A 17,954-nucleotide genomic window follows, 5' to 3' on the forward strand; every position below is an offset into this window, starting at 1 on the left:
GAATGATTATTTCCCACTGCTCTCCATAGCTTGCCAAACAGCTGCTCAGTGAAACTGCTACTTCGCAAACAGTTCTATGCAGGCACCTAAGTAGACCAGTGGCATTATATTCTTCATTGCTGCATCTTTTATTTGATCAGTGGGTTATTCAAGTTTTGTTTGGCTAAAAAAAATGGTCCCCTCAATTAATAGGGTAGCATTTTTCATTTTAAAGTGAAATGTAAGTAAGTAGGTACAAATCTATGGGTGACAGCCACCTTCTTAGAGGAAACTTTTCCTCCCTTTATTTTATGTGAAGGAGGCCACTTGAAAGATGCAGCTTCCTGTGGTATGTTAGCATCACCCGGAAATAACGAAATGATGCCTTCCCCCTACTTCTGGACTCTTGTTTTCATAGTTTTTGCAAACTGTGAGTGTAATTGTATACACACGAACCTGAAATCAGCGAGGTTTACTTTTGAGTAGGCACCCATAAGTTGATGCTGTTACCTGATTAGTCAAAACAATTAACAGCCTAAATTGTTTGACTAACAGCCATAATGTTTCTTTACTTAGTAATCTGAGTGCTAAATTCTACCTCCTTGGAATCTAGATCTACTCCAGAGAATTGTAAACACCCCAGTATTTAAACAATTCTCCATCACACTGTAAGACAGCAAGACGCATATTTTTATTTTGGTGACAACTGACCTAGCTTCACCTTGGAGGCTGTTTCCTATGGGGATCTTGATCTGCTACTGGTAGGAGGAGAAATATTAACTGCAGACAAATAAATCAGGAGGAGGATGCAAACTGTCACCCTAATTTCAAAGAAATGTTGCAAGACCTTCATACTATCTGATGCAATTTATAACATGGTCCTGCATGGAAATTAGTTTTCTATTGTTTTATGCTCCCTACCCCCACCCAGATAATGTTTGATATCAGAGCTATGAAATCAGGGTTGGAGCTGTAATGCTAGATGGATTTTGAAAACTTGTTCCTTGTCAGGACTATGGTTCTGATTAAGCATCACATCTAGGGTGCTTTAAAAAAGAGAAGACCACAAAGAGATTCACAAAGAATTTGGGCCAGTTGGAGAGAACATGACGCTCAACTATTTCAAGCCTCAGTAGGAACCCCCAACCCCTGCTCAGTATGCAGCAATTCCATTAACAAGCTGAGAATTGGCTAACAGCCAATCCATGTATAAAAGGAGAAGATTAGGCTATAAACCATCTCCCTGACTTGGATGAAGGTCTGTAACATAATTTTCATGCAGAAATCTTCAGGTTCAATCCCTGGTATCTGTAGGTAGGGCTGATTAAAAACTTTGCCTGAAAAGCTGGAGAGCTGCCGCTAGTCCGAGTAGACAACAAGAAGTTAGATGGCATACATTCCTATTCCCTATACAGAGAAGTTTTGGTGCGCATATGTGCTTTCCAAGAGACTACATGCGCATCCTGTGTTGGTACCAGAGGGATGTACCTTGCTCCCTCCCCACACATCTGAATTTGCTCTTAAGGAAGGTACGATTATACAGTGTGGAGCAGTGACATAAAAGAACAAAAATAAGCAAGGAACCCTATACCAGGCAGAATGACTGTAGGAGAGGAACCATTTTGGTATAAGTAATTTAGTCGGCACGGGAAAGAGAGCAAACTTGTGTGCAAGGTGAAACACTTCTCACTGTTGCTCATGTGCAGACACATTATCTCAGGAAATTAATTTACCCTGCCCACAAAACTGTTTGTGGATCTTTCTGCAGCTTGTGGATCTTTCTGCAGCAGAAAAAGTACAAAAGGTTTTGATTCAGAGAAGTGTAAAGTTACTTCCATTTAAAATCCTAGAATTGTAGAGTTGGTAGGGACCACAAGCATCATCGAGTCCAACCCCCTGCAAGGCAGGAATATTTTGCCCAACATGAGGTTCAAACCCACAATCAGCTTCCTGCTTCTGGTGATCTCTCCCCCTTGCATCCACTGAAAAGCCACATACCATGTGACGTGAGATGCTGCCACGTGATCACAAACCGGATGAGCACATGTGCAGCCACATCAGCATCTTTGAATCAAGGCTTCGGCAGAAGATGCGGCCATCAAGAGACGAATCCTTTTCAGTGATCAGTGTAATATGAAAAGTTCTGTTATGGTAAGTTCTACCTCATAAACCGCCTACACCTCTCTCAGCATCTCAGCAGCTTTGCTGACTATATACCAATCTACCTACCTATACTGTTCTCAAAGCATTTAGTCTGATTAATACTCAGTACGAGTATTAGACATACTCAGAAATGAGACAAAAGCACTCTTTGCAACTCAAACACTCTACTTTTTTATTCTATCACATATTCTGTAGGCAGTTATATTTTTAATTTATGCATCAAAGTCTGTTTTATATGCACAGTGCTTCTTGCCATGAATAAAAGCATGTGTAACAACAGGGCAATTTCACTTATCTCAGATTATAATCTACAGATATCATGGCAGCCAAAAGCACCCTCACATCTGCTTTTAGCTGGTGCAGTATCCATAGATACCAAGGTCAATCTGTAAGAGTAGCGGGGAGCATCACAGATTCAAAAAAAACACTTTGGTGCATATCATGAACATGTGATTCCAACCTGACACGACAAACTCCAGGACAAAACTTTGGTACACATGAAGCTCTGTTCATGGCATTGTGTCATGGGGGCCAGCTCACAATGAACACTGAAGCACACTATCCGAAGCAACTAATGATCATGGTATTATAACACCGGACCGTGCGGATCAGTGTGCCATCCCTAAATCTGTCAAAATGAATCTTAATGACTTCACTTAACGATATATTGCTGCATCACCACTGACAAATATTTTGGGGCTTTACTGCTATCAGTAAAATCCACTCAGCTCACAAAGCCTACTTTTCCTGTATGGTAACATTCCATTATTAAATGGGGGTGGGGTGGTGGTGGGAAGCGGGAGGGATACACTGCTATAACTGAAAAGAAGCCATACCCATGCCAAAAAGCAGGGCCCATAATATATTGTTGGCCCACGTACCCAATGCTACTTAATGCTAAGTACAGTACGTTCCTATTAAAAAGGAATAACTGATGCAGGTAGGGCTCCTAAGAGCAAGAGCGGGACAATGCAATAAATAGAAAACAGAATCTATTGTAAGAGATGGGCAGCACACTTTATGTCCCTCATGGCAATTAGACTAACAACACAATAATGTGTGCGTTGACTCAGAACTAAGAACCATTAATTTCAGTGGGACTTGTGCCTTGGGAAGCAAGCTTTGATTAGCTGTACTTAGTTCCCACTGAAATCAATTGGTCAAGTCATGACTAAGTTACCCTACTGATCTCAATGGGATCTAAGCTAGCTTAGTCCAGACCTAAGCCAACATTTTCCTCTGATAAAAGCAGGTTCTCTCTTTAGTAATCTTTTGAATGAAATACACTGCACAGAATGCTTTTTTTTAAAAAATCTGCAGCTTTGTGTCCATAAGGTCTATGCTATCTATCCCAACCTGCATTTTGACACAGAATTTCATCCAAAACCAAATGCAGAGAGCAATTAGTTAAAAGGAGCAACCATTTCCTTTATTTCAACAGGATTGCTTCATTGCCTTGCACTCCGTATTGATCATCAATATCCCAAACCTAATTAGTTCAGATCATGGATATAAGATTGCCTCAAGTAGGGTTGATCAACAGGGTTAATACTGGATTTTGTCTGGCGGAGGTTTTTCTGTGCCCTTAACGGCAGTGTGGCTAGCACATATTGAGCTTGCAGGAAAGCCCCCACTTTTGATTTTCTGCCTGTTGTGCTGTTAACGGCACAGGAGCCCAACTATTAAAAGGTAGCAACTCTAACTGCTAACATCCCACAAGCTGGGAACTGAATTGACCAAGACTGTTGAATTTCCCAAGAGCAAAGCATATAAAACAATTCAAAATGATCATCAAACACAGCAACAACAATTCCGTTAACGACTTCAGCATTCACTGCATGGATGAATGTAGTTTGAAGTTCTGATAAATTTCCTTTTCCTGATTGCTTTGTATCATCAAGAGATCACAGTAAGCAACACTATCTAATTATCACCAGCTTCTCCATTTAAGAAATGACAATGCTGACAAGGTTCCCGCAGGAACACATTAAGAATCTACCTACCAGCTACCATGGAGTGGTCCATGTAAGCAATCGGAGCGTAGTAAACGGCCTGAAGATTAACACTCGTGGGTTTTTTTAATGGTGTTCTCTCATACATGACTTAAACATCGCTAAAGATAATTGAAGTTAAGTGGATAGAGGAGGCTAGCCTTTAATTCTCAGAATCTCTCATCTCAGTAGCCTGAGTAACCTGGTGACTTCAATGAAATTAATCATGTGTAAGAGATTTATGGCTTCTGCATCCCAGCGAACAGTTGGTTTTTCCTTCCTAATTTTCAGTTCTCAAATGAGCCCAGACACAGCCCTGTCACTTTCAATATTAGGTCTCCAGCCACCTGGCCTGGCATTCTTATTATCAGAGCAGATTCAAACAGATGATAAGACCCATCTATCAAAGGAAAGTAGCCAATGTATTTATAGCCAGCCAGGAAACAACTTGCCTTTGGCTCTGGAATTTCAGGGCAAGTCAGCAGCCTTCAGTCTAGCAGGAACGCTACCTTATTTGGTACAGCAAGCACATTTTTTTAAAAAAACGATTGTTGTGTCAGGAAAAGCCATTAAGTTGAACAGTATTGGTAATGCAATCCATATTTTCAGCAAAACAGACTCTGCTTTTTTCATCAGAATTGGGTATAGTTTCTGTACCTACAGAGACACACCGTAAATAGGTTTGCTTGTGCTGCAGTGGCATTTATTGCACATAGACCGATGACTTATACAGTAGTAAACTGCACCAGAGTATATAAATACATTATAAAATGCATACACACTCACACATGCACGAGCGCGCGCACACACACACACACACACAAACAAAAAATGGGAAATGACAATGAAGTGTTGAAGTCTCAACAGGTTCACATGGACTCTTGGGAATAAAAAATATAACTTATAAAATCTCTTACAACAGATTCTTTTATAGTATGAATACACTTACAGTACCTCCATTAAATAATATAAAACACATTTTTTTCATAAAATGACAACATATCAGACAACAAATATCAGGATGGGATTTGATGCTTTTTAAAAACAACAACACCCTTCTTTGTTTTCCAGTGGATCTCTCTCTCTCTCTCTCTCTCTCTCTCTCTCTCTCTCTCTCTCTCTCTCTCTCTTTCTCTCTTTAGGTGTGTGTGTGTGTGTGTGTGTGTGTGTGTGTGTGTAAGAGACAGAGAGCATGTATCAAACTACAATTGCTAACACTGTGCAAAAGAAAAACCTCTCTCATTCTTTTCAAATGTGCAGTAACATTTCTGGTTCCCCCAGCCAATCCCCCCCCCCTTTAAATTTTCAATGTGAACAAATTGTCTACAGAGGATCAATGCTCCTGCCTCTTTCTCTCTCTATATATAAAACAAAGACAAAACCCTAACTAATGATACATAAATAAGCTGTTTAATATAAACACATTTGTTTTCTGTACAATATGCACAGCTTGAGGTAGACGTTTTATAGCCTGATTGCTGTTGTCTCATAGGACAAGAAAATTGCACACACACACCCCAGAAAGTCAATGGGATGAAAAAATCAAAAACAGGAGAGATTTGTTCAGAACACAAACATGACAATGAACAATATTACTGATGTATCTTTACCTTCTAGATGTTTAAGAAGAGTGTGGCCACTAAGTTATTAAGGCTACAAGCTAACACACACTTACTTGCAAGTAAGTTCCATCAAACTCATAGGATCAGACTGCATGGTAAAACTCGCAGGAATAGTTTTTCAATGGCTTATTAAAGAGACTTTTAGCACGGTTTGCAAAGGTGCTGAGTGCCTGAAATTTGCACTGGGTGACCAGCACTTCTTTTTAAAAAAATAAATAAATAACCAGGCTACTTTTTCTGCTACTGAATGCCTGGGATTAGTACAAACAACGAAAAAAACGCTCTATGTAGCTCTGCGGTCAAGCCAACAAGGGCTTGATCCTGTTTCCCTCAATATCAGGAGAAGAATTCCCTGCCCTTTTCAACGCCTGTCAGTCTAAGTGCCTGCCACGACTTCAGCTCTTTCTGAAACACTTCTTGTGCAAAGTCCTTCCAACTTATTTCTGCTCTCTTCCTGGCTCACCAACAGCCCCTCCATGCAAATATTATTATCATTAATAATAATAATCCAAATATCTTGGGGAAATGGGCCGTTTATCTCTTTTGTTCAATGGTCAGTTGCTCTCTGTTTGCTTTGGTTTCTGATGAGTCAGAAGTGGTCCGATGCATACACGTTCACCTGCTTTTCACCTTAAGTAAATAAAATCTCTCTCTCCCCCCCCCCCTGCAAGTGAGACAGCTCAGTCTGGTGTTTGTATATTAGCCAATCCCCTGGTGGGGGTGTTTTCTTCCCTTGCCTGTTTCTTTGGTTCCCCTTCTTGAACTGAGGTGCCCACCTAATCCATGGCTTTGATGCTCCCCACCATCTGCCCTTATACCTTGGATTCTGAATAGGAGGTTTTACTGTTCCTGTCCTCTAAGCTGGAGTCACTTCCATCCTGCGTCCCACCATTGTAAGCAGACCATGTCCCTCCCAGAGTGCATGGAGGGCTGTTACCCAGAGTACTGATGAAGCCCCCAGGGTAACGAGAGAGCTCCGTAGTGGTAGCATGCAGCCTTCGGTCGGCTTTCCTAGGGCAGCACAGCAGCCTCTTGAAGGCCTTGCGGAAATCGGGGCTCCTGCAATAGATGATGGGATTAAAGGCAGAGTTGGCATAGCCCAGCCAGTTGAAGAAGACAAAGAGCTGGTCAGGTACGAGGCCTCTGTTGAAAACTTTGACCACGTTGACCAAGAAGAAGGGTAACCAGCAGAGAGTAAAGACTCCCATGATGATGCCCAAAGTCTTGAGGGCCTTCTGTTCCCTTACAGCCAAAATGCGGGAGGTTTTCCTTCTATTGGCTTGACCATTGCCCAAAATCGGCAGGTCCTGGTGGACTGGCTGATGTTGCTGCTGGTGATTGTTGTAGAACCTGCCCTCGCACTTGTCGATTTTCTTCATCTGCTCTTTCGCTTCTCTATAGACCCTCAGGTAGACAAAAATCATAACAAAGAGGGGGATGTAGAAGGAGATGACAGAGGAGGCGATGGCATAGGCCCTGTTGGTGACGAAGTCGCAGCAGCTGGGGTTTTCGTAGCACTCCATAGCATCATGGCCCGTGTCTCTCCACCAATGCATCATAATGGGCAAGAAGGACACCAACGCGGAAATTGCCCAAACGATGCAGACAATGATCTTGGCCCGTCTCTTCGTCATGAGGCTCTGGTAGTGGAAGGGCGAGATAATGGCCAGGTAGCGGTCAATGGCGATGACGCACAGGGTCTCGATGCTGGCCGTCACACACAGGACGTCCACCGAAGTCCAGCACTCGCACAAGAAGGAGCCCCACAGCCACGAGTCGCGCACCACCAGCGTGGCCCCAAAGGGCACCACCACGGAGCCCATGACCAAGTCGGCGCAAGCCAGGGAGGTGATGAAGACATTGGTGAGGGTCTGCAGCCGCTGCGTCCGCCCGATGGCCGCGATCACCAGCCCATTGCCCACCACGATGAACGCCACCATCAAGGACATCAGCAGGCTCATGCCCACCACCCACTGCTGGGACAGCTCCTGGGGGGCCAGCTGCCTGCTGTCGCCGGAGGCGTCGCTCCCGTTGCTGTCGCTGGAGACGTTGGACCTGTTGTGAGCGCTGTTCTCCAGGAAGCCCCATCCATCGCCCATGGCTGTCCAAGTGAGGCTCACGTCAGGGCAGCCCGGCCGGAGGCATGAAGGCGAAAAGAGGACCTGCCCTCTCGCAAGCGCCCGAGGAGCGGCGGCGGCGGCGGCGGCGGCGGCGACGATCGACTTCCCGCAGCTGCTGCAAGCGCCGCCACTTGCTCGGGGGCTTTCAGCATGTTTGGGAGCGATCCTCCGGCGGCCCGCGCCCGCGACGCCTCCCCCCAGCCTCGACGTCAGGTGCCGGGCAGCCAATGGCGAGCCGAGGCGCCCGCGGCCGCTCCTCCGGAGATCAGAAGAGGAGCTCGACGGAGCGCGAGAGGGCCAGAGCCGCCCAGGGTCCCGGCGGAGCGGAAGCGGCGGGCTAGGCTGGGGGTCAGGCGCCGCGCGCCCAGCCGCACGCCTTGCCGAGCTGGTGGGGATTCCCCTCGCCAGGGAAGGCGCCGGAGCCCGCGGAGAAGACTTTCCTTCCCCCTTGCGAAGGCGCCCTCCGAAGCTGCGGCTCGAAGGGACGAGCGAGGTCTCGGGGCTGCGGGGCTCCTTCTGGTGTCCTTGCGGCGCCCTTTCCTCCTCCTCGCCGCTCCTCCACCGCGGGGCGGACGACCCTCCCTGGCCAGAGCGAGCAAGGGAGGCTGAGGGAAGAAGCCTCGGCGCAGCCGCCACCGGAGCAGAGCGCCGGCGCCGCAAAGAGCAGCCCCGGCCCGTTGCCACAGTCCCGGCTGCGTCTCTTCGAGGAAGGCCCCCCCCCGCCCCCCGGAACCGGCCGCGAGGGTCCCTCCTGAGCGCGGCCAGCGGCTGCTCCCGCTCCGTGCCAAGGGGCTTGGCGCCCCCTCTCGCCCGGCTGTGGGGCGGCGGCGCGAGGGGAAGTGGGCTCAAGTCTGGAATTGAGGGCGAGGCCACCTTGCACTTCCTTCACAGAGTGGGCCAGCCTGCTATTTCCTCGGGTTCTCAGTATTTAAGCTGTTATTTGTATTAAGTTATCAACTCCCCCCTCCCACTTCGATTTACAGAAATATTTGGAAAGTTAACTCACTTTAAAAAAAAAGTATAGACAAACAGACATATACAGAAACACTCACCTAAAATAAACCACACCAGGCTCTGGAACCCCTCAGTTTTTTGGTCTGTGGCTTGGCCTGCTTGCTTCACAATGAATGACAGGCTGTGAGGACCCACAGTTTTGTGCAGTGTGTTGGTTGCCTCATACAGTGTTCTTTTTTTCTTTTAAAAAAATGTTTAGGGGCACTCTCATTTTGACTCAAGAAAATTGGGAAAGAAAAATACACTAAATAGACAAAAGATTCACAAAATGTTTAGGAGTATGCGTACCCCTGTGTCCTCCCCCAGAAAAAAAAGCACTGGCCTCATATATTTGTCAGGGAGCCTACCTGCAAGAGCAGTCTTCACCAACCTGGTGCTCTCCAGTTTGTGTTAAGTCTACAAGTCCCATCATCTCCAGTTGTGCTGGCCAGGGCAGATGGGAGTTGTAGTGCAACAACACAGTGAGTGATGGAAGCAGTTAATGCTTCCCATCTTTCCTCCCTCTCCGCTAACTAATGACCAGTTCTCTAACACAGAAGGAGCAGGAAACCCCAGCTGCTTCCTGCAGCCTCTGCTGCTTGCTTTCCCATCCGAGCATCCCTTCCACTGCAGCTCCATCTGCAAGAAGCAGTGTCATCCAGATGGAGATGGTGAACGATCATATGGAAGCAGCAGCTGCTCCTCATCACCATCACTTGCTAGCTGATCCACTAAAGGACCACCCAGTGTGGGAGGGCAGGCTAGTATATACAGAGGTGACTGCTCTTTTGAACCTCCACTTGGTTTTCACGGGGATGAGTGTTGCTGTGTCAGCACAAGAAGTGGGGCCAACCTCTCAAAGGCTCCTGCCTCTGGTAGTTCTGGCTGTTGCTCTAACCAGGCATGGCCAAACTTGGCCCTCCAGCTGTTTGGGGACTACAATTCCCATCATCCCTGACCACTGGTCCTGTTAGCTAGGGATGATGGGAGTTGTAGTCCCAAAAATAGCTGGAGGGCCAAGTTTGGCCATGCCTGCGTCTAAGCAGCGGCTTGTCGCAAGCCCATTCCTTCCTATGGCACTGCATTCTCTAGGGATGCTCGGTGATGCCATCTTCCTGCCATAGGGGGCAGCTGTGTGTTGGGGGCATGAGCAAAGGGAGGTTTGTGGGCTGACCCCTAATTTACAGGGGAGTAACTCCTATGGGACGTAGGTGGCACTGTGGGTTAAACCACAGAGCCTAGGGCTTGCTGATCAGAAGGTCGGTGGTTCGAATCACTGTGATGGGGTGAGCTCCCATTGCTCGGTCCCTGCTCCTGCCAACCTAGCAGTTCGAAAGCATGTCAAAGTGCAAGTAGATAAATAGGTACCACTCTGGCGGGAAGATAAACGGTGTTTCCGTGCACTGCTCTGGTTTGCCAGAAGCGGCTTAGTCATGCTGGCCACATGACCCGGAAGCTGTACGCCGGCTCCCTCGGCCAATAAAGCGAGAAGAGCGCTGCAACCCCAGAGTCATCTACGACTGGACTTAATGGTCAGGGGTCCCTTTACCTTTACTAACTCCTATTAATATAAGAAGAGCCCTGCGGGATCCAACCAAAGGCCACCATGACCATGAGCCATAGAACCATAGAATTGTAGAGTTGGAAGGGACCCCATGAGTCACTCTCTGCAATGCAGGAATCTCAGCTAAAGAAGTCCTGGCAGATGGCTATCCAAAATCTTTAAAAACCTCAAATGAAGGAGAGGTAGCCCATTCTGAGGTAGCCCATTTCGCTGTTCAACAGCTCTTACCATCAGAAAGTTCTTCCTAATGTGTAGTTGGAGCCTCCTTTCTTGTAAATTAATCCACTGTTTCAGGTCCTACCCTCTGAAACAGCGGGGGGGGGGGGGACTTGTGACAGCCCTTCAGAAATTTGATGATGACTCTTGTATCACCTCTTTGTCTTCTCCATGCCAAACATTTTTTTGTTACCCATTCCTCAGCTTATTTTTGAATAAACATGCATATGATCAAGCTACCCGATGTATATGAGAAAATCAGTTGTGGGAATAACTGTAGTGTGCATGTGTGCTTTGAGAGAAAGATGTTTCTGTATGTTTTTGTGTCTCTGCAGTTTTGTTTGCTTGCAAGTTTCTTGCAAGGAAGTGGAAGGTTAGTGTTTCTGAGCTTCTTGAATTCTGTGCCAGCCATTGTTACTTCTTATGTCAGTCCAGTGGTTACATAAATGGGTGAATGACATAACTTGCAGATAGTGTTACTCTATGTAAATATGGCAAGTGAAAGAGTGAATCTGTATAGGCAGAATTATGAGCTAATGGTATGTTTAATCAGATCAGGGGGGCTGCAAAGCAAGGGATGGCATTAAGAAAGAGAAAGAAAGAAAGAAAGAAAGAAAGAAAGAAAGAAGAAATTACATTTAATTGCTGCTTTTATTTACTTCAAACTCAACTGTGTCAATTGCATGAATCAGAGGAATAACATCCGCATTGTATTTCCCCCTTCTTTGCATGCAACCAGACTAACAGAAATATGGTGGTACTCTATTCTATATGCTTAACATAAAGAGGGCAGTTTGTGCTATTGTTTTATTTTATTTTTTACAGCTATGGGGCTATTCAAAAGTTTACAGGTGCCATATAAAGTTTGCTTTCCAAGCTTCAAGAGTTTTCATGTCCTCTGTTATCTTCTAACCCTAGACATGGTCAAGGGAAATAGAACTGGGTGGATGCTGTAATACTGTAATAGATTTCATGCACTAGCAGGAAGTTGGATTAGCTAAGACTGATCCTGTAACCTCGTGCCTGCAGTTCTACTTCCTAGCCTCATAAAGTGAACCCATACTGGTTCATATGGACAGGGACGTGGGTGGCACTGTGGTCTAAACCACTGAACCTCTTGGGCTTGCCGATTGGAAGGTTGGCAGTTTGAATTCCCGTGACAGGGTGAGCCCCCGTTGCTCTGTCCCAATTTTAGTATATGTGCTGCCGAAGCGAGCACCCCGTTGCTCTGTCCCAGCTCCTGCCAACCTAGCAGTTCGAAAGCACACCAGTGGAAGTAGATAAATAGGTACTGTGGCAGGAAGTTAAACGGTATTTACGTGTGCTCTGGCTTCCATCACAGTGTTCCGTTGCACCAGTAACAGTTTAGTCATGCTGACCACACGACCTGGAAAGCTTTCTGTGGACAAACGCCGGCTCCCTCAGCCTGAAATAGAGATGAGTGCCACAACCCCATAGTCGCCTTTGACTGGACTTAACCATCCAGGGGTCCTTTACTTTACCTGTACAGTAAAGGTAAAGGTACCCCTGCCCGTATGGGCCAGTCGTGTCCGACTCTAGGGTTGTGCGCCCATCTCACTTAAGAGGCTGAGGGCCAGCACTGTCCGGAGACACTTCCGGGTCACGTGGCCAGCGTGATGAAGCTGCTCTGGCGAGCCAGCACCAGCGCAGCACACGGAAACGCTGTTTACCTTTCCGCTGTAAAGCGGTACCTATTTATCTACTTGCACTTAGGGGTGCTTTCGAACTGCTAGGTGGGCAGGAGCTGGGACCGAAAGACGGGAGCTCACCCCGCTGCGGGGATTCGAACCGCCGACCATGCGATCGGCAAGCCCTAGGCGCTGAGGTTTTACCCACAGCGCCACCCGCGTCCCGGTACTTACAGTACTTATGAATAAAAAGTGATGGCACCAGGTGAATGCAGATGACTGTGAAGGATAATGGCAGTGGCTCCAACATTCCAGTTCCTGGTGGCCCAGTCCCATGCTGTGCACACAGTGGTGGTGGTGGGAGAGGAATCTGAAAGGAGAAAATGTGCTGAATGCACATGGTCCTGTCTCCGTTGAGGTGCAACCCTGATGATGCACTGCTGCAGCTCACAGTGACATCTTATCTGTGTTCACCAGAATAGCTTATTTTAAAATTGTATTTGTTTGAATAGTAGTATATAAATAGGTATATTGCATTAAAAATAATACACTTCATGGCTGATAAGGCACTTGGGTTTCCTTGACTCATAATACTAGCTCTCAGATCACCGTAATGACAAATTAGGCAATTAATATGATACAGCACATATTTGTCATACGCACATCATACAATATTTGGGTAACAGCTTAGACAGGACTCTGATCTGCTTCCAAGTTAACTCCCAGAAGCCTCTAAAAACTGCAATACTAGCAGCCATGGAGTATAAGACCCCTGGAGTATAAAAGATCCTCAATGTGTACTACACTGTTTTTGCGCAACATTAATTCAACATTCAGCAAAAGCATCAAAAGAAAGAATTGGTGACTATTTCATCTCTATGGTAGAAAATGGTCCCATTGCCCAGGAGTGGTATAGAATGTTGCATATTAGTAGTGAATTATTTCTCTATTTATACTCACTGTTTAACCCTGGCTAAAGGCCAGCGACCTCTTGCTGCTTGGCAGTCTTTGTCTCCCAGAGAGCCCATGAACTTTGGCTCCCTGTTCCATCTACCCGCTTGAGATTCTCAGCGGCAAACCTCACAGTGGGAGGGAGCGAAGGAGAATGATGTACTCTGCACCTTTACGGAAGCAGTTGGCATTTATGTTAGGCTTTCTCAAATATAAAGCCTGCACTGATGATTTGTTCAGGAACAGCTTTCCATATCACTCTTTCTCAATCACCAATATTCTAAATGAACTGTAAAAGTGGCATGCAACTAAACAGTTACATGAGCACAATAACTTTTAGCTGCACAATGTACCGTATTTTTCGCTCTATAAGACGCACCAGACCACAAGACGCATCTAGTTTTTTGGAGGAGGAAAACAAGAAAAAAAATATTCTGAATCTCAGAAGCCAGAACAGCAAGAGGGATCGCTGCGCAGTGAAAGCAGCAATCCCTCTTGCTGTTCTGGCTTCTGGGATAGCTGCGCAGCCTGCATTCGCTCCATAAGACGCACACACATTTCCCCTTACTTTTTGGGAGGGAAAAAGTGAGTCTTATAGAGCAAAAAATACGGTAACTTCCTTGTGCTCTCCTCTCTCTGTGTGCCCCCGATCGGCTGCAGAGGGTTGGGGGAAGCCCTGGAACAGATTTAGAGAGTGCTCAAGCTGTAGAAAGGTGAGCAAACCACATGGCACAACTACAACTCACTGTTTTGTTGGATCCTGCTAGTCACTGCTAGTCTATTTTGTTGGATCCCACCCTATGTCTCCAGTGCTTTGTTCTCCAAAGGAAAATGACTCTGCTGACGCCATCTTGGATACAAAACAATAATGCTATCCAGCAGCTAATCAGGAGGCAGCAGGAAATGAGAAATTGTTGTTCCCACATGCAGAAAGAAGACTCAAGACATGTCAATTTGTCAAATAATTAACTGTGGGCAGGAGAATCAATGATTGCAAATGAGGGTAGCCACATCTCACCCACTGGGCATGTCAGCCAGTGCATTATTTGCTCCCCAGGCAAGGACTGGGAGAAGTATATCCTGCCTTGCTAAGTGGGCCTTGCAGAAGAAAAGCCCATCCTGTATACCTGAGCCTAATTAGGGTGCCATCAAAATGCATTTTGCTATTTAAAATAAACCACTGCATTTATTTGTTTTTAAAAAGCTAAGCCAACTTGGCTAGGGAAACACCCTGTGCTCTAGTGGGGAGGGGGATCGAGGAGTGGGGGATGATATGTTTGATGGCAAAACTGATACTTTGTTTTGATGGATTTTTAATCACAGTGAATTTGGGTATTGCAATCATAGTGATTCTGGAGAAGGATGTTGAAGTACGGTAAATAAAAGTACTTGTTTTTCCTATGGCTATTGTGAGTTTTGCCTAGGAAAGCACAGCGGCTTTCAGAAAAACCCTGGACTTTTGGTATCCTTGCCAATTGCCTTCTCTATCTATCTATCTATCTATCTGACTGACTGACTGACATAATTTGGGGCTGTGACTTCAGAGACAAAGGTGATCAAGGACTCTGCCTTTAGGGGCTCTTTGCAATATATTTCAATGGAGACATTTTACACAATCATCCATTGCTTAAAGACCAAGTGATGAACATTAGTATGTGAAGTGACCCTTTGAAAACCATCTTAGACCTGGGTCATTTCTGCTAGGAGAAGTTGGCACTATATCCTTCCATCTGACTCCAGCACAAAATATATCTACTACAGGAAGGACAATATTTGTGCCTTTGTGAGTAAAGCAGAACTTCCTCTTGAGAACATTAAAATGTTCTCTTAAGAAGTTCTAATTGCTGATTAAAACAGAGTCCTGTGGCACCTTCAGGACTAACAAATTCATTGTGGCATCGGCTTTCATGAGTTCATTTCATCAGATGACTCCAGTCCACAAAAGGTTATGCCATAATAAATGTAGGGTGTTTCAAGACTCTTTGTTTTTGCTGCAACAAATTAACACAGCTACCCCCATGTTAGTCTTTTGCAGAAAAACAAAACAAAAACAAACAAAACAAAAACAGCAAAAGGACTTGCAGCATCTTAAAGACTAAAACAAATTAATCAAGATACAAACTTTAATAGATGCACCTAGTGAAGTGAACTGTAGTCCACAAAAACTTACACCATAATAAATGTGTCAGTTTTTAAGGTGCTATGAGACTTTTTGTTCATATGTAACCTTTAAATAAACAACTTATAGACTCTCTACTTTGGGGCAAATAAGGCAAACAAACATTGCTAATTTCATCAACCATAATTACTTGCTTGTTAGATCCATCTGGAAACCTTTTGTCATCTCAGCTAGACATCAAATGTGCAACATTAACCTGTCACATTGCATAATAAAGAGAAAAACAGATACCACCTTTCGCAAGTGAGGAAGAAAATCATAGTGCTTTGAAGTCATGTCATGAGAGATGTTTCCTTCTGTTAAGGGTGTGAGAAGGAACACAGAGAATTAATCCATGTAGTGTGAATTATAGTAGGGAAAAAAAAAAAGCAGTAGGAGCATGAGCATTAAAATAAAGGACCACTTTGTTCTCACAGTGGCATTGATATTAATCGATCTAAAATGAAGTTGTTGGGCAGTTCAAACAAGGAGTTTTCTCACCATGAGAATACATGATTAGGCTTGTCACTCAGTGGTTTATTTCACCAAAACTTCTGTCTGTGGAAATTGTCTTTGTGCAAAGTACTTTGTGCAAAGTACATTGTTTACAAAGTGCAGAGGGGAGCAAATTCAGGAAGTGGTGGCATGTGAAAGGGCTTTATATAACCATGTGGTGAAACTACAGGCAAGGGGGTCATGAGAAAAGGGGTCCCTGTGCTAGGCATGCTCAGACGCCACGTTGAGGGTGGACCACACCCCTGCTGGCAATGTGTTTGGTGGCTGTTGCTATTGGCTCAATGTAAATGCCAAGGTGGAAGTCCTCCATGCAAAGAGGAACCAAGATAAATCATGATTCCCACTGCCAAATGTATGGTAGGCGAGACTAGTCAATACAACTCCATGGTTGCCTCACATCTGCTTTCTATGTGTGTGTGTGTGGGGGGGGTGTTGTGTGAAACCCCATTTGAGTCCAGTACTAGTCCTATTCAGAGTTAGTCCCACTGAAGTTAATATACAAAACTAATGTCGGTTCATTCATTTCAACCGGTCTCCTGTTAGCAGAACTTGGTTTGATACAACCCATTCTTCTTACTAAGAGCTCATTGATTGTGTATATATGCCCAGGTGTCTAAAAATGAGACTTAACTGGGCCTGTTTCAAGTATCAGATGGAGCATTAATGTATAAAATGGGAGATGATGGGGCATAAAACTCTTAAAGTCATACCTTCTGACTTGGAATAACTTAATCCCTGGTGTGTATGGTGGGCTTGTTGTGGTTAGTCAGTGGTGAGAAAAAAGCACTCTGCTCATGCTCATAGGTGTTGTGTTAAAATTCCTCAAGGCTCAGAACTGGCACTGAAAATAAAACCCTGCTTCTTCTTCTGCTTCTGCTTCTGCTTCTGCTTCTGCTTCTGCTTCTGCTTCTGCTTCTGCTTCTGCTTCTTCTTAATTGAATTTATATACCGCCCTATACCCGGAGGTTTCAGGGTGGTTCACAGAACTTGTTCAAATTAAGCCTTGAGACAAATGCTGAATTCTGTAATCGGAGTAGCAGAAGCAAAAGAAAGTACCTCTGAAGATGCTTTCCATTTACTAGTGAGTAACCAGACACCAGAGGTGGGGAACTTGAGGGCTCTCTGGATGCTGAACCCACATTGTTATCAGTCCCAATCAGCATTGTCAGGGATGAGGAAGTTGGAGTCCAGCAACATCTGGGGGTCTGCTAAACTGGCCATGTGTCCCAAAGCCAGGAGGGGACACTCTCCTCATTTTGAGGAGTCCTTTATATAACTGTCTAGCCTTTGGTCTGCCATGCTGCTCTTGGACTAGGTAGGTCTAGGTTCAGTCCCTTTCCTCCTCCTCAGTTAAGCCACTAGCTCTCAATCTAACCTCCTCACAGAGTTGATGTAAGGGAAGCCTCGTGCATCCCAATCTAAGCTTCTTCAAGGAAGGGTTGGATTAACATGTGATAAACAAATTAAAAGTTGGTTTAAGAATTCAGAGATAGTTCTGAATGAGAAGACAGTGTGTTACTGGCAGGCCCCCTTTGTAACTCACCCATTTTAGAACCACTAGTCTGTTCCTTATAAGCCTGCTTTAAATCTCCTAAAAATGATGACAATCTACAAGTGGATGCTGAAATTCCAAAGAGCAGAGAGAAAAAGTGTGTGTGTGTGTGTGTGTGTGTGAGAGAGAGAGAGAGAGAGAGAGAGAGAGAGAGAGAGAGAGAGAGAGAGAGAGAACACAGGAGGAAACTGAGAGATTTATCACAATTGACTAACAAACTCCCAAACTTAGGAAAAGTGAAATACTCTAGCTTGGGAGAAAAAAGTCCTCTACAGTGACTGATTAACTTATCAAAATTTCACTTGTTTGTCCAGAGCTGAAACCACCTCAGTAACAGAAAGAAAGCTTGAAGAGTAGGAGAGGAATAATTGTTACTCAAATTAAGGCAGCTGCTCCAATAAGCCTTTGTTTTTCCGGAGCTTTAAAAAGTCTCCTTTTCCATGTCCATGTTTTGTGTCTTTTCATACTATTATGACCTTC

General features: G+C 45.1%; 1 protein-coding gene and 1 long non-coding RNA gene across 2 annotated transcripts in view; both read right to left on the reverse strand.

The window, feature by feature from the left end:
* Positions 1 to 4,810: 4,810 nt before the first annotated feature.
* On the reverse strand, positions 4,811 to 8,039 carry ADRB1 (adrenoceptor beta 1). Its single transcript, XM_081863093.1, has one exon. It carries the CDS (start codon positions 7,852 to 7,854, stop codon positions 6,568 to 6,570), a length of 1,287 nt encoding a protein of 428 aa, XP_081719219.1. The 5' UTR covers positions 7,855 to 8,039; the 3' UTR covers positions 4,811 to 6,567.
* Positions 8,040 to 12,533: 4,494 nt separating this feature from the next.
* LOC309342537 overlaps positions 12,534 to 17,954 on the reverse strand; it is a 41,431-nt gene continuing 36,010 nt past the window's right edge. Inside the window, exon 4 of the long non-coding RNA XR_014156888.1 lies at positions 12,534 to 12,667. This is a non-coding gene — a long non-coding RNA (uncharacterized lncRNA). The remainder of the gene's footprint in view (positions 12,668 to 17,954) is intronic.

The sequence above is a fragment of the Podarcis erhardii genome, assembly GCF_964252035.2.
Source record: "Podarcis erhardii genome assembly, chromosome: 5".
In the NCBI taxonomy this organism is placed as follows: domain Eukaryota; kingdom Metazoa; phylum Chordata; class Lepidosauria; order Squamata; family Lacertidae; genus Podarcis; species Podarcis erhardii.